At 39.9% G+C, this 17468-nt stretch overlaps 1 protein-coding gene across 2 annotated transcripts in view; it reads left to right on the forward strand.

Annotated features, from left to right (window-relative positions):
* The first annotated feature begins 851 nt into the window (after window positions 1–851).
* The window catches only part of CDKL3 (cyclin dependent kinase like 3), a 53657-nt gene continuing 37040 nt past the window's right edge, over window positions 852–17468 (forward strand). For both annotated transcript variants that reach the window (XM_041760553.1, XM_041760554.1), the window contains exons 1-2: window positions 852–1655; window positions 7396–7590. In XM_041760553.1, coding sequence (XP_041616487.1) covers window positions 1467–1655; window positions 7396–7590 — 384 coding nt within the window. In that variant the 5' untranslated portion in view covers window positions 852–1466. The remainder of the gene's footprint in view (window positions 1656–7395; window positions 7591–17468) is intronic.

The raw sequence follows: 17468 nt of genomic DNA on the forward strand, positions 1-17468 counted from the left end.
TCAGGCCAGCAGAACCCCATGTCTAGTTTTTAAGCAATTAGATAATGTTTATCCCCCCTTTGCTGTGTCCTTTTATGTCGTTTTTTTTTTTTTTCCTCAAGGAGGGCGTTTTTAAAAAGGAGTACTACGTGGGATCCCTGGGTGGCGCAACGGTTTGGCGCCTGCCTTTGGCCCAGGGCGCGATCCTGGAGACCCGGGATCGAATCCCACATCAGGCTCCCGGTGCATGGAGCCTGCTTCTTCCTCAGCCTGTGTCTCTGCCTCTCTCTCTCTCTCTCTGTGACTATCATAAATAAATAAATAAATAAATAAAAAAAAAAATAAAAAGGAGTACTACGAGTTCGAAAAAATTTCTAAGCATATAGCAAGTGTTCAAGAAACATTAAGAACCGTCTTAAGGATGAATGCCGACCCCTGTGGTCGAACTCACGTCTATGGAATATTAATATAAATAGGTAACTTAGACGACCGTAATTACACAAGACTTCCCTGGAAGACTTGTTTTACAGTGTATCTCTATTTCACGACTCAAACCATCCTTTTAGGACCCAGCACCTGCGGCAGAATTGTTCTTTGGCCTGGGGGCAAGCTTCCACCCTTCTCTAGGAGACAGACTCTCGGGGCAGTAAAATGTGGATCCTCCCCTCCCCTCTGCTCAAAACTCAAAACCAACCTTGTGAGTTGGTCTCAACCCATATAATCCCCACCCTGACCCCCAGAAAGCTTTCCCTGAGCCTAAGCCCACCGGCAACTCGTTTTCAACCCTTTATGATTTTCTCTTCCGGGTCGGGCCGGGCCGGGCCGGGCGGATGTTCCTGTCTTGCGCAGTAGGTCCCGAGAGCGGGGTCTGCGGCGCCGTTGCCATGGTAGCGGGCTGCCGGAAGCTAGCCGGGCTCGCCGGCTGAGAAGCCTCGGTGTCCGGTTGTTCCGCCGGGTCTGCGCGGAGCCAGGCCGGCGGGGCTACAAAATGGGCTGAGAAGTCTGCGGCTTGACCGGACGAGGTCGACTGCGGGGGAAGGGGCGCAGCGCAACACTGGTCCGGGACCATAAGACGTCGGGTTTGAGGAGCCGGTGGGGCTGAGGTTTTCTTGGGTCCGGGGGCCAGAGCTGTAGGTGACTTCCGTCTTTCGGAAACCATGCTTTTGACGGGGGTATGGCAGGAGGTGTGCGGACCACGCTCCTGATGGCTAGGTGGCACGTAGTGAGGGGCTCTGAAGCCTTCGTGTGGACGGGGATGCCTGAGGCAACAGGAAGCCCCCTCGTGGCTGTGAGGTGTGCAGCCCCACACAGACACCCTCCTGCCTCGTTGGCGGAGTTCCTCAAGACGAGCAGAGCAACCGTCTGTGGAAAAAGAACAGTTTTCGCGTTCACGAATGTCAAAATACAGGTTTATTGTGGAGATGCATTGGCCAGCTTGTATGCATGAACTTACAAATGTCTAACTTTTTTTTCCCCCCTTTCTTTTTATGAAGAAGAATCCGGGCTTGAAAATGGAGATGTATGAAACTCTCGGAAAAGTGGGAGAGGGAAGTTATGGAACAGTCATGAAGTGTAAACATAAGGATACTGGGCAGATAGTGGCCATTAAGATATTTTACGAGAAACCGGAGAAATCTGTCAACAAAATTGCAACAAGAGAAATAAAGTTTTTAAAGGTTTGCTTCTTTTACCTTCGTTGGTGTAAGTCAAAAGAGGAATTGTTAATGGAACAGAATTTTTTTTTTCCTTTAAAGATTTTATTTATTCGTTCATGAAAGACACAGAGAGAGAGGCAGAGACAGAGGCACAGGGAGAAGCAGGCCCCATGCAGGGAGCCCGACGTGGGACTCGATCCCGGGTCTCCAGGATCTCTCCCCGGGCCAAAGACAGGCGCTAAACCGCTGAGCCACCTAGGGATCTCTGAAACAGAAAATTATATGGGGAATCTTTTAGGTAACATGTATCAAGACACAGAATAGGGGGGAAAAAGTGTAGTACCCTATCTTATTGTCTATATTTTGGAATTTTATAGTGATACAAGATGTTTATGCTTATATCTAATGTAACAAAAGCTTTGCCAAATATTATGAAATATTTATTCATAAATATCCAGGTATAGTTATTAATAAAAATACTTGCTTCATGTGAGGCATTTTGCCAGATGCTGAGATTATAGTGTGGCAAAAGAAAGATGGGAGGGCACATGACAACAATATTGAATAAAAAGTGACTCATAATAAATGCCAAGTGATTAACAAAGTCCAGTTGGGTAGAGAAATTTTCTTGGAGGAAGTGGGACATGCATTTGGCCTTAAAGGATGTGCACAATTTAGGTAGGAGAGAAAAACTATTGTATTCTAGGTTAGAGGAACAATATAAACTTAGAGATGCTCAAGCAGGACAGAGGACAGAGAGCAGAGACATTGGGCTGTAGAGTTTTTGTACAGAAGTAGAAAGAGGTGAGATTAGAGAAGTAAAGTAGAGTTAGGTTTTATTTTTTTGTAAAAGATTTTATTTATTTATTCATAAGAGACACACAGAAAGAGGCAGTGACCTAGGCAGAGGGAGAGGCAGGCTCCCTGTGGGGAGCCCAATGCGGGACTCGATCCCAGGACCCCAAGATCACAACCTGAGCCAAAAGCCGACATTCAACCACTGAGCCATCCAGGTGCCTCTAGGTTTAGGGCTTAAAGTCTTGTCTTAAAGGGACAAAATTTGGTTTTGTAAGACATGGAAGATTTTAAATTCAAAATAAAGCAAGTATGCATATTAATCTAGAACTACCTTTTGGAAAAGATTGGAACACTGGAAAAAAAAAAAAAAAAGATTGGAACACAGTAAAAATAGAGAGGTCTCTTGTAAGTTTAATTCAAGAATCCTGGTAGGTAATACCTGGGTGACTGGGAATCCCTGGGTGACTCAGTGGTTTAGCGCCTGCCTTTGGCCCAGGGCATGATCCTGGAGTCCTGGGATTGAGGCCCACATCGGGCTCCCTGCATGGAGCCTGCTTCTCCCTCTGCCTTGTCTCTGCCTCTCTCTCTCCTCTGTGTCTTTCATGAATAAATAAATAAAATCTTAAAAGAAAAAAAAAAAAAAAAGAATCCTGGTAAATAATGAGAGCCCTTGCTGGATTGCAGCAATTTGAATTTAAAGTTAGGAAAGCAAAGTTAAAATAGAATATATTGCAAAAGAAGACATGAAAGAATGTAGAAGGAGACAGAGGGAGACAAAAGAATTAGTGAAGTTCAGTGACTGTTCTCACTGATGGAAATATGAGAGACCCAAACAAGGAATGGTCAGGGAATTACTTCAGTTTTAGAAATGCTGAATTTCAGATGGCAAGAACACATTTAAGTGAAGCTAACTAGTATACTTTTAGAGATGGGGAGGAAAATAGAATATTGTGTAGGTATGACACGTCAACTTGGGAAAGAACTCAGGAGTGTGAAGAAAGAAGCATTAACATTCCTTGGGGTACAAAACTAGTGATTAAGTAAATACTTAAATCTACATATTTTATTTATTAGAATTTATCTACATGCTTTAAGGTTTATGATTTTGACAACATAGGCTAGATGTTTTACATGGTGAAGAAAACAAATACTCTTTCATTTTTATCTGATACAAAAGTAATATTCACCTCTTTATAATTGAAGAAGAATTAAAATACAATGTTATATTAATTTCAGGTATACAAAGTAATGATTTGACATTTCTATACATTACTGAGTGCTCATCATGATGAGTGTAGTGGTCATCTGTCACCATACAATGTTATTGACCATATTCCCTGTGCTGTACTTTTCATCTCTGTGACTTTTTAGTTTTATCACTGGAAGTTTGTACCTCTTTATCCCTTTTATCTATTTCACCTACCCACTGCCATCCCTCTCCTCCCCTCTGGCAACCTCCAGTTTGTTTTCTGTATTTAAGAGTCTGTTTGATTTTTATATGTTCATTTATGTTTTTTGGATTCCACATGTAAGTGAAATCATATGATATTTGTCTTTCTTTGACTTATTTCACAGTGTACTACTTTCTAAGTCAATCCATGTTGTCTCAGATGTTAAGATCTCATTCTTTTGGGGGCACCTGACTGGCTCAGTCAGTAGAGCATGCAACTCCTGACCTCAGGGTTGTTTGAGCCCCACGTTCGGTTTAAAATACATTGGGCAAAAAAATAACTCATCCTTTTTTTATGGTTGAGTAGTATTCCATTGTGTATGTGTGTGTGTGTGTATGTATATATACACATACCAAATTTTCTTTGCTCATTGTGGATGGATACTTAGGTTGCTTCTGTATATTGGCTATGCAGATAACACTGCAGTAAATGTAAGAGTGCATGTATCTTTTTGAATTAGTGTTTTCACTTTCTCTGGGCAAATACCCAATAATAGAATGACTAGATCATATGGTATTTCTCCTTCTAATTTTTTTTTTTAAGATTTCTATTTATCCATTCATGAGAGACACAGAGAGAGGCAGAGATACAGGCAGAGGGAAACATAGGCTCCCTCTGGGGAGCCTTATGTCGGACTTTATCCCGGACCCTGGGATCACGCCCTGAGCCAAAGGCAGACGCTCAGCCACTGAGCTATCCAGGCATCCCTCCTTCTAATTTTTTTCAGCAACCCTCATACTGTTTTCCATAGTGGCTGCTCTAATTTATAGTCCCCTCCCCTGACAGGGTACCCTTTCCTCCACATCTTTGCCAACACTTGTGATTTTTCTGTCTTTTTTTTTTTTTTTAAGATTGTTTTTATTTATTCATGAGAGACACAGAGAGAGAGACAGAGACAGAGGGAGAACCAGGCTCTTTGCAGGGAACCTGATGTGGGACTCAATCTCAGAACTCTGTGATCACATCCAGAGCCAAAAGCTGAGCCACCCAAGCGTCCCTTTTCTTGTCTTTTTAGTACTAGCCATTCTGATTGGTGTGAGGTGATATCTCATTGTGGTTTTGATTTGCATTTCCCTGATGATTAGTGATGTTGAGCATCTTTTATGTATCTGTTTGCCATCTGTATATCTTCTTTGGAAAAATGTCTATCCAGGTTCTTGACCCATTTTTTTAAATAGTGTTTATCATTTTTAGTGCTGAATTGTGTAAATTTTTCATATATGTTGGATATTAACCCCTTAGCTGATACATCATTTTAAAGTATCTTTTCCCATTCAGTAGGTTGCCTTTTTGTTTTGTTGATGGTTTCCTTTGCTTTGCAAAAGCTTTTTACTTTGGTGTAGTCCCAATAATTTATGTTTTGCTTTTGTTTCCCTTGCCTGAGGACATAGATCCATAAACATGTTACTAAGGGGGACCTTTAATAGATTCCTAATGTTTTTTTTTAGTCTAAAAAGGTTGCCATAATGACTTCATTTGTATTAAATTTTCATCTGCTAGAGTTCTATTAAATAGATTACAGTTAGAGTAGTGAAAATATCTGTGGAAAAGTCTGGTAATGAAGGAAAACAAAAGTAAACAACGTTTGGAGCAATGGAGGATTTCTAGGACCTTCATGGTTAATCTGAGGAAGTACCTGATGCCTTACTTTGGGGGATCTTCTGTAATCCTTACTAACTCACGTTAACTCTTCTTTGCTTTAACCTTTAAAATAAAGACTGGAAAAAATTTTAAAAAGACTGGACAGGGAACCAGTAATTTTCCTTATTTGAAGGATTAGTAGTGTAGTGTCCAAAAGCAGTCAGTTGTTTTTTGCTGCAGCTAGCATGGTGTCACTGCAGCATGCTGGCATCTTGCCAACCAGAGAAATTGGGAGCAAAAATAGGAAAGGAATCTGGCATTATATTCTGGCATGTTTTTCTTTTAGTCATATTTTAAGAACTTTGATCTATGTGTTAGTACAGATAAACAGAAAAATGGATGTTTTGCTGTTAGAATACAGACAAATATTTTTTCATAAAAAGTATAATTTTGTAATGAATCTAACATTAAAAATATATCTCAATATTTAGTCAAATGAATAAACAGTTTTGGTAATTTGAAAATGTTAAATATTTGAGATTGGTAAAAATTAAATTAGTGTGTTAAAAAATAAAGTGGGCAGAATAAAATACTGAATCTCATTTGTTTTCTAAGCTGATAAATTCTATTTTGATCTTTTGAAGCTTTTTTTTTTTAAGATTCTATTTATTTATTCATGAGAGACACACAGAGAGAGGCAGAGACAGGCAGAGGGAGAAGCAGGCTCCCTGTGAGGAGCCCGATGTGGGACTTGATCCCAGGACCCCAGGATCACGCCCTGAGCTGAAGATAGATGCTCAACTACTGAGCCACTTAGGCATCTCAAGAACATCTTAAATTTCAAATGTTAAATTTAAGTATAAACCGAGTTAAAGGATAGAAAGATATGTCTTTGTGGGCACCTGAGTTATGCAGTCAGTTAGGGGTCTGACTCTTGGTGTTCTTGGCTCAGGTTGATCTCAGAGTTGTGAGATTGAGCTCCACATGGAGCTCCATGCTCAGTGCGAAGCCTGCTTGGGATTTGCTCTTTCCCTCTCCTTCTGTCCCTCCTGCTTTTTTTTTTTTTTATTCATCTCTGAGAGATACACAGAGAGAGACAGAGGCAGAGACACAGGCAGAGGGAGAAACAGGCTCCATGCAGGGAGCCCGACGTGGGACTCGATCCCAGGTCTCCAGGATCACACCCTGGGTTGCAGGCGGCGCTAAACCGCGGTAAACCGCTGCGCCACCAGGGCTGCCCCTGTCCCTCCTGCTTGTGCATTTTCTCTTTCTCTCTTTCAAATAAAGAAAAAAAAAAAGATGTCTTAACAGCATACCAAGTTGCATTATAGTATGTTAACTCCACAAATTATTTTAATAAACAATCAAATGGCAACTTGAAGTAAGGCAACACATCTCCCCTTGTTCTATACATATTAATTATGAAATATTTTACCATTTTTAAGTTTATTATTTTTTTTTAGTAATCTCTACCCAACGTGAGACTCAAACTCATGACTGCAAGGTCAAGGGTTGTATGCTCTTCTGACTGAGCCAGCCAGGCACCCCTAGTTTAGCATTTTAAAAGATAGGAATGTAAACAAATAAGTCGAAAGTTTTCTATTGAAATGCATGGAGTAAAATAGGCTGAGGGTATTTCTGCTTTTAAAAATTGTATAGGTGGGATCCCTGGGTGGCGCAGCGGTTTGGCGCCTGCCTTTGGCCCAGGGCGCGATCCTGGAGACCCGGGATCGAATCCCACGTCAGGCTCCCGGTGCATGGAGCCTGCTTCTCCCTCTGCCTGTATCTCTGCCTCTCTCTCTCTGTGTGTGACTATCATAAATAAAAAAAAAAATTAAAAAAAAATTTAAAAAAAAAATTGTATAGGTATTATATGTACAAATTACTGTTCACAAAATAACTTATTATAAATCTGTTTCTTTTACCAATAGCAATTTCGTCATGAAAACCTGGTCAATCTGATTGAAGTTTTTAGACAGAAAAAGAAAATTCATTTGGTGTTTGAATTTATTGACCACACAATATTAGATGAGTTACAACATTATTGTCATGGACTAGAGAGTAAACGACTTAGAAAATACCTCTTCCAGATCCTTCGAGCAATTGAATATCTTCACAATAATAACGTGAGTGCTTCAGAGTAAGCCAAAGTATAGAATGTGTATGAATCATAAGTGCCCTTTAATGAAGGTTTTATTTTTTATTTATTTTTTATTTTTTTTAATTTTTTAAATTTATTTATGATAGTCACACAGAGAGAGAGAGAGAGAGGCAGAGACATAGGCAGAGGGAGAAGCAGGCTCCATGCACCGGGAGCCCGACGTGGGATTCGATCCCGGGTGTCCAGGATAGCGCCCTGGGCCAAAGGCAGGCGCTAAACCGCTGCGCCACCCAGGGATCCCTATTTTTTATTTTTATTAAGATCTTATTTATTTGAGAGAGTGCGAGCATGAGTTGGGGGGTGGGGAGGAGGCAGAGGGAGAAGAAGACTCCCAGCTGTGCAGGGGGAGCCTGACTTGGGGCTCAGTCCTGGTACTTGGGGATCATGACCTGAGCCAGCCAGGTGCCCTTAATGAAGGTTTTTTTTTTTTTTTTTTTTTTTTTTTTTTTTTTTTTTTTTTTTTTTCTTAATGAAGGTTTTAAAAGTATTTTCCTGCGTAGTCATTATTGACACCCTGAAACTGGGGTCACTATGCTATAGTTGCAGAATTGCAAAACATGTTAAGTACATAGTGATAAAGCTGTAACTCTAACAATAGGGCAGACCAAGTATGGGATGCTAAAGGAGGTATGGTAATTTGGTAAGGAGGAATCAGCAGTCAATTGGGGCACCTTTTATTGCGGGGAAAGTACAGCAAAATGTTTGTGGGTGGGAATGAGGGGAAGTTTGGAGGTGGGAACTGGAAATTAGGACAGGGAAACAGCAAGTTAATGTGGATGTCTTTAGGAAAAGAAAGCAGAAATTAAGTAGCTAAGAAGTATAGAGTCTTGTTTAAGATGAAAAAATCAAGACAGTAAAGATCAACTGTTCTGATTTTTATTTTTATTTTTTTAATTTTTATTTATTTATGATAGTCACACACAGAGAGAGAGAGAGAGAGGCAGAGACACAGGCAGAGGGAGAAGAAGGCTCCATGCACTGGGAGCCCGACGTGGGATTCGATCCCGGGTCTCCAGGATCGCGCCCTGGGCCAAAGGCAGGCGCTAAACCACTGCGCCACCCAGGGATCCCTGTTCTGATTTTTAGTGTTTCCTTTGACATTGCCTAGTAAGTGAAGTAGGGCTCAGCAGGCTTTTATGGAGGAATTTCATTCCCAGCTCTACTTTCTGGAAAGTTAGATATATATTCAGGAAATAACAGGAAGAGCCTCAAAAAATTTATTAGTAAATAACATAGGTATAACGTCCACATGTCCTAAGCTTTTTAAGATACCTTGCTTTTAAATTTTCTATTTTGCTAATAGTGCATCTCATTTTGTGGTTTTGAAAAATGAGGTTGTGAAAGTGACTGAAATTCAGATTGTCATTTCCTTGCCGGCTGGATCCATGGGGAGGCAGTATAACAGTTAAGAGCATAGTCTGTGGAATTAGACTATCCTATGTTTTCACCCACCAGCTTTTCTCTGGATAATCACACAACTGTGCAGTTCATGGCTCACTGCAATAGTGCACAATGATAAGCAGCAGACCCATTACCTCTGGTCCCAGGAAAGTTACCTAACCTCTCTGAGCCTCATTGTCCTCATCTGTAAAATCATGTAGTACTTCACAGAATTTCTGTAAAGATCAAATTAGGTGGTAGGTATAAAGTTTTTAGTGCCATGTCAAGCATATTTTAAGTGCTTAATAAGTAGTGCTGGTAGGGAGCCAGGAATAGTTGTGTTATTCGTATCCCTATAGTGCCTTAAGTATTTGAAAGTATTTCTTGAATCAAGGGAGACACCAGTACTGCCTCTACTCAGAGTAGAGGATTTCAAAGAGGAAGTAAAACTAAAGTAAGTAGAAATTGGAATTGTAGCTAGGATTTCTCTTTCTTTCTTTCTTTCTTTTTCTTTTTCTTTTTTTTAAGATTTTATATTTATTCATGAGAGCCTCAGAGAGAGGCAGAGACACAGGCAGAGGGAGAAGCAGGCTCCATGCAGGGAGTCCAATGTGGGACTTGATCCTGAGTCTTCAGGATCATGCCCTGGGCTGAAGACGGTGCTAAACCACTGAGCCACCTGAGCTGCCCTGTAGCTAGAATTTCACTGGAATAGTAAAGGAAATAAATTCAGTTGGGGTCCCACCATGAGAATAGCGGCAGGCCTGAGCAGGGGACTTCAGAGAGTGGTGGTAAGTAAGCTTTACAGAGACTGAGTCAAGGGTGATAAGATTGCACAGATTCCCTGAGAAGTTTCCAGAGTCTTGAAATAAATGCTGAAGAGTTTAGACTTTTTCCTGATGATACTGGAAAACCACGGGATGGTTTTGAACTTGGCTGTTAACAGGATTACAACAAAACCTAAGTTTATTTTGGCAAGCGTAGAGGATAAATATGGGCAGAAACAGATCAGGTGAGAGGCTATTGTGACAGTCCAGCTATAAAGTGGTAAGGGTTTGAAATAGGAAGAGGAAGGATGGCAAAGGGAGAGGATGGAAAGACTTCAAAAGAGAATAGGATATGGGGACTAAGGATGTTATCTAGGAAAGGGATGTGAGCAAAGTGAGAAATCAAAGATAATTACAAGATGTTTGATTTGAGTGTAGGAGAATTATGGTGCCATTGGCAGTAACTGGTTTTACGAGGGAGATTGCTTTTAGAAATACTGATATATTTTAAGAGAGAATTTCTAAGTCAAAATAGTGGTTGACTTATTATTTAACATGGCCTTCCTAGGAATTTGCCAGAACTGGATATACAGTTTGGGGAATATTCCTCTTAGAGACTCTGGTTGAAGAGGTGAGGGTGCATTATTCTCCAAGGGAAAAAAAGAAAAGTAAAAGGTAGTTCTAAGCACCAAATATGGAAGAATATCCATGGGATTGTGGAGGCAGCAGCAAAAAAGGCCTAGACAGTAGAACCTCATCAATTCTTTTATTCTCTTGGTCTCACCTAGGGCCTAAGGTAAAACTATCCCTGTCCCTTCACCTGACAGAATATTGTCAAGTTAGTTACTCCTGAGAATTAAGGCAGCCATGAGTGAAGTGGCTCGTTTGAATATTATTAGGCCTATTGTCTGGATATCTGGGTTCTAGCCTTGATGATTTAAGGTTACCTTCACACTGATAAAAATCAAGAATGTAAAACTTTATTTTCCTAATATCTTCAAATTTCAGATGAATGTTTTTATGTAACTGAAATGTCAGAGATAGTGTCTACCATGGATACTCCTATGTTACTTCTCATAAGAATTTTTGAATTCAGATATGGCCCAGTACCTGAAAAAGCTTTTAATCTCCAGAAGTATTTGTCTACCTTCTTTTATTTAATAATGAAAATATATCTCCTATATAGGTTTCGAGGCAGCTCAAATAAAAATTTACTATTCAGTTACAGTAACTAGTTAATTACAGGAATTTAGTTTATCTTTTTCATTCTGGTTGTTTTGTTTTTAAGATTTTATTTGTTTTTTCATGAGAGACAGAGAGACAGACATAGGCTGAGGGAGAAGCAGGCTCCCTGTGGGGAGCCCGATGTGGGACTCGTTCCCAGGACTCTAGGATCACGACCTGAGCCAAAAGGCAGATGGTCAACCATTGAGCTACCCAGGTGCCCTCATTCTGGTCATTTTTTAAACTTTAAAATTTTGATGTGCCTGAATGGCTCAATCGGTTACATATCTGCCTTTGTCTCAGGTCATGATCCCAGGGTCCTGGAATCACGTCCTGCATTGGGCTTCCTGCTCATCAGGGAGTCTGCTTCTCCCTTTCCTGCTCCTGTTCTCCCTGCTTAGTCTCTCTCCCTCCCTCTAGCTCTCTCTCTCTCAAATAAATAAATCAAATCTTTTTAAAAAAAATAAAATTTAAAATTTTGAGCTGGTTAATAGCATAAGCCTCTTACACCTGAAACAAATGTAACATTGTTTGCCAACTACAATAAAAAATTTTTTTAAAGATTTTATTTATTCACAAGAGACAGAGAGAGAGAGAGAGAGAGAGACAGGCAGAGACATAGGCAGAGGGAGGAGAAGCAGGCACCCTGTGGGGAGCCCGAAGTGGGACTCGATCCCGGGACTCTGGGATCACGTCCTTTTTTTTTTTTTTTTAAGGACTTTATTTTTTCATGAGAGACTGGGGGCGGGGGGGCGCACAGACACAGGCAGAGGGAGAAGCAGGCTCCATGCAGGGAGCCTGATGTGGGACTTGATCCTGGGTCTCCAGGATCACACCCTGGGCTGAAGGCGGCACTAAACTGCTGAGCCACCCGGGCTGCCCTGGGATCACCTCCTGAGCTGAAGGCAGACGCTCAACCATTGAGCCACCCAGGCATCCCTCAATAAAAAAATTTAAAAGATATTTTATAAATTATTGAAACCATGTAGCATAAGATTACATGCTGTTTCTGCTGACATGCACTGCTGGTCTCCCACTTTCAAACATGCAAGTGAGAGTTGACTGTGTTTGGCTTTAGCAAGTGAGATGTCATGTAATTTTAGTTCATTATTTTAGCGCTAATGGGTTTGACAGATTAAAAGTGTGTAAATAGGGCAGCCCGGCTGGCTCAGCGGTTTAGCGCCTCCTTCAGCCCAGGGCCTGATCCTGGAGACCCGGGATCGAGTCCCGCGTCGGGCTCCCTGCATGGAGCCTGCTTCTCCCTCAGCCTATGTCTTTCTCTCTCTCTCTCTCTCTCCTGTCTCTCATGAGTAAATAAATAAAATCTTAAAAAACAAAACAAAACTGTGTAAATAATAAATCTTACCATGCTAATTATTAAAAAATACTCAAAATACTCCAAAAAATACTTTTGGAATTCCTGTGATAATTCAGACTGCTTATTGTTTACTTACAGAGAAAATAACATACTGTACACAAAGTTTTGAACTTCATACAAATCAAAATAATTCTTCAAAGATAGTCCAAGTCCTATAAGCTTGTGAAACTTACCTAAGTGATAGGTAAACAGCTTGTTAATTCTAAATGGATAAAGTTTTGTGAATCCTGACAAAAAGAATATTATAAGCTTCTTTGAAACCATTTTGGAAGCAAATTTTAAATGCAAGTATTTGATTACTTATGGGGAAGAAATAGTTATTCATTCCCTCATTCATTTATCCAATAACTATTCATTGAGCATCTTCTGGTAACAGTCATTGATTGTAGTAGGAGCTGAGGATGCAGCCTAATAAAAGACTTGTTCCTACCCTTCTGGAGCTTCCTAAATTTTATTCAGCTTTCAGTAATCTTTATGAATTGTGAATTATTCTAATATCTAAGGATTGTTGATCTTTCTTACCCCACCCACCTCCTTTTTTTTCCACCCCACTTCCTACTGTACAAAGCCTGTACTCCCTAAATTTAGGCCACTTTTCCATAATTCCTTAACTCTGCTTTGAATTTTAAACTCATAGCCTTCCAAATAAGAAATTGTTGTTATTTGAATAATGTTATTGTCAACATTTTACTATTATTTAGTATGTTTTGGGGTGCCTGGGTGGCTCAGTCATTTCAGTGGCCCACTCTTGGTTTTGGCTCAGGTCATGATCTCAGGGTCATGAGATAGAGTCCCAAATTGGGCTATGCACTCAGCATGGATTCTGCTTGAGATTCTTCCCTCCCTGCCTCCACCGTTTGTGCACACATGTGAACACACATCTCAAATAGATAAATCTTAAAAAATAATATATTTTAATATATTAGTATTTTGCTATATGTGCTTCATCTATTTTGTCTTCTGAGGTGTTTTATTTTTTTAATTTTTATTTATTTATGATAGTCACAGAGAGAGAGAGAGGCAGAGACACAGGCAGAGGGAGAAGCAGGCTCCATGCACCGGGAGCCCGATGTGGGATTCGATCCCGGGTCTCCAGGATTGCGCCCTGGGCCAAAGGCAGGCGCCAAACCGCTGCGCCACCCAGGGATCCCTTCTGAGGTGTTTTAAATTATAGATACCTTAATGTTTTATCCCTAAGATACCTAAGATACCTAAGGTTTTAGGTATCTTTTAGGTATGTTTTATCCCTAAGATACCTAAGATACCTAATGTTTTATCCCTATACATATCACTATGTATCTCTTTATAAAAACATTTTTCTGTGTAACTCAGAGTTGTGATTACATCTGCACAATAAGCAATAATTCCTTAATGTCATGTAATACCAAATTTATACTAAAATGTACCCAGTTGCTCCTAAATGTCTTTTACAAATGATTTATTAAGATCAGGATCCAAAAAAAAAAAAAAAAATCAGGATCCAATCAAGGCCTGCATTTTCCATTTGGTTTTTAGGGCAAACAGGGAATTCCTAGTTTTTTGGTCTACCTCATACATCCTTATTTAGTCTCTTTCTGGAATTTATTGGCTTATTTTTTCACATACACATTAGCATTCAATTGTATAACTTTCCAACTGGAAAGTTTATCAAATTGAAGTTCTAGGTGATTTAGAATCAGGTTCTCTAAGACTGTTAGATGATATGGAAATTTAAGCTCTCTCCTCAAGTGACTTATATTCAAGTACATAGGGCTGCATAAGCAGAGGTGTTATAAGTCAGATTTTTAAAAAAAATTTTAAATGTATTTTTTAATTTATTTAAATTCAAGTTAGTTAACATACAGTGTCATATTAGTTTCAGGTGAAAAATCAGATTTCGACATGGAGTTTTACATAGTTCTGGAGCATTCCACTACAAAGTAAAGGAGAAGCAAACTCTTTGAATCCTAGGCCTGCTAGTTCACCCTATATACAAAAATTAACTCAAAATGAATCGAGGACATAAATATAAGAGCTAAAACTATAAAACTCTTAGACGAAAATGTAGATGAAAAACTGTGTGAGCCATTTATTGGGTATTAGTTCCTTTTTTAAATGGATTTTATTGTTAAGTAATCTCTACACCCAGCGTGGGGCTTGAACCTACAAACCTGATCAAGAGCTGCATGCTCTGCTGACTGAACCAGCCAGGCATCCCTAGGCAATAGTTCTTTAGATATAGCATCAAAAGCAAGAGCAATCAAAGAAATAAATGAACAAATTGGACTTTGTCAAAATTAAAAATGTTTGTGATTCAAAGGCCACTTTTTTTTTTTTTAAGGTTTTATTTATTTATTCATGGGAGACACAGAGACAGAGAGACAGAGACATAGAGGGAGAAGCAGGCTCCTCACAGGGAGCCTGATGAAAAACTCAATCCCCGGACCAGGGATCTCACCCTGAATGGAAAGCAGATGCTCAACTGCTGAGCCAGCCAGGCGTCCCTCAAAGGACACTATTAAGAAAGTAACAAGTTGGGATGCCTGGGTGGCTCAGTGGTTGAAAGTCTGCCTTTAGCTCAGGGTGTGATCCCAGAGTCCCGGGATCGAGTCCTACAGCGGGCTGGAGCCTGCTTCTCCCACTGCCTGTGTCTCTGCCTCTTACTCTGTGTCTCTCATGAATAAATAAATACAATCTTAAAAAAAAAGTTAAAAATTTTACAAAATGGGAGAAAATATTTGCAAATCATATATCTGATAAGTATCCTGTATATGTAAAATACAACTCAAGAGTAAAAAGACAAGCCAATTTAAATAGGGGCAAAGGACTTGAATAGACATTTCTCCAAACAAGATATATAAATGGCTGGTAGCATATGAAATGATACTCAATATCATTAGTCATTATGAAAATACAAATCAAAGTTACAATGAGAAGTCACTTCACGCCCACCAGGCTGGCTGTAATTTAAAAAGCAGACAATGACAAATATTGGCGAGGAAGTAGAGAAATTGGAACCTTTGTACACTGCTGGTGGTACAGTAAAATGGTGCAGATGGTATGGAAAACAGTTTGGCAGTTCCTCAAAAAGTTAAATATAGAGTTACCATATGACATAGCAATTCTAGTTCTAGGTATCTATACAAGAGAATTGAAAACGTGTTCACCTAAAAACTTGCACAAGAATATTCATAGCAGCATTATTTGTAATAACCATAAAGTGAAAACAACTCAAATATATATCAGCCAGATGAATGGATAAACAAATAAGGTATATACATACAATGAAATGTATTCAGCTGTAAAAGGAATGAAGTACTGATACCTGCTACACCATGAATGAACCTGGAAAAAATCATGTTAAATGAAGAAATTCAGATGTAGGGGCACCTGGGTGGCTCAGTAGGTTAAGTGTCTGCCTTCAACTCAGGCGTGATCCTGGGTCCTGGGATCCAGCCCTGCATTAAACTCCCTACTTGGCAGGGAATCTGCTTCTCCTTCTCTCTCTCTGTCCCTTCCCCTACCTGTTTTCTCTCTCTTAGTCTCTTACGCATGCTCTCTCCCAAATAAATAAATAGAACCTTAAAAAACTTCAGATGTAAAAGACCACACAGTATAAATTCCATTAAAATGAAAACTTCAGAACTGTCAAATTCATATTTGTATATATTCTTTGAAGAAATGTCTATTTGAGTCCTTTGCTTATTTTTAAACTGGGTGATTTGTTTTTTTATTGTTGAATTATATTTTTATATATTTTGGGTATTAGATACCTATCAGGTATAGGATTTACAAATATTTTCTTCTGTGGATTGTCTTTTTGCTCTCTTGATAGTGTTCTTCTGTATTTAGTTCTTTTTAACAATTTTTATCTCTATGGATATTCTTTATTTTTAATTTTTTAAAGACTTTATTTGACAGATAGAGGAGGAGAGCACAAGCAGGGGGAGCAGCAGAGGGAGAAGGAGAAGCAGGCTCCCCTCTGAGCAGGGAGCCTGATGTGGGCCTCGATCCCAGGACCCTGGGATCATGACCTGAGCCTAAGGCGACGTTTAACTTACTGAGTCACCCAGGCACCCAAATTTTATCTATTTAAAGTGAGAGTGAATGAGGGGAGGGACAGAGAGAGAGAGAGTCTTAAAGCAGAGTCTCCCTCTGGGCGTGGAGCCCAATGGGGTGCTCAATCTCACAACCCATGAGATCATGACCTGCACAGAAACCAAGGCACACAACCAGCTGACCCACCCAGGCACACCAGGGAAGATTTCTTAGTGACTGCTTTTCTTTCCATTAATGGGCCATACTTTTCTTTGCATATCTTTTTTAGGGGGAAATTTTTTTGAAATTTATAATTTTTTTTTGTTGAAAAGTGAATTAAAAATAGTATAATGTGGAAACTCTGGAAATCAGTTTCCCATCTCTCAGAGTTTGTTGTTGTGGCTGTTTGTTTAGTCACTTTACTGGACTAATTCTGCCAAATATGTATTCTTCCTCATGTGTGACAGAAATCTCTGCTCATTTGGCTTAGTGGTTAGCTAATGGTTGGACAGAAGTTTCCTTAAATGCCTGAAACCAAGAAATCTCTCAGCCTTTTTTACCGAGGGGCTCTTTCAGTGTGTTGGGACATGCCCTCGATGTTCAGGCAGGCAGTTTGGCTCTAACTTAGCCTCACCTTGCTTGCTCAGAACCTCAAGGTTGTCCACAGGTAAGAGCTTCCATACCATCTCAAATCTTTCCTGGACATGTGCACAGCTCTGCATGTGGCCTTTTGCATTCTCAGGAATATGTTGAAGCTTTTTAAACCCTATATGGACATCTTAGTCCCAACCCTTCTTTTTAAGTATTTTGGTCAACTTGTTGTTTGTCCTAATTGTTATAGCCACCTCAGGTGGCTATCATGTTATAAAGTGGCTGCTGATTATTTTTGACCAAGGCCTCAGGAAGAAGGCTGTTTGAAGGCAAGCTCTGCCTTAGGTCAAATAAAGGGAAGGGTTCTGGTGGGATTTTCCAGTGACTTGTCCAAAGGCCAATGACAATTACCTGGGAATGGAGCTTTGGAGGAGATACCACCCATTTTACTTTCTCTGATGGCTGCTAGGCTACTGGTTTTCACCA

The sequence above is a fragment of the Vulpes lagopus genome, chromosome 7 (assembly GCF_018345385.1).
Source record: "Vulpes lagopus strain Blue_001 chromosome 7, ASM1834538v1, whole genome shotgun sequence".
Classification (NCBI taxonomy): domain Eukaryota; kingdom Metazoa; phylum Chordata; class Mammalia; order Carnivora; family Canidae; genus Vulpes; species Vulpes lagopus.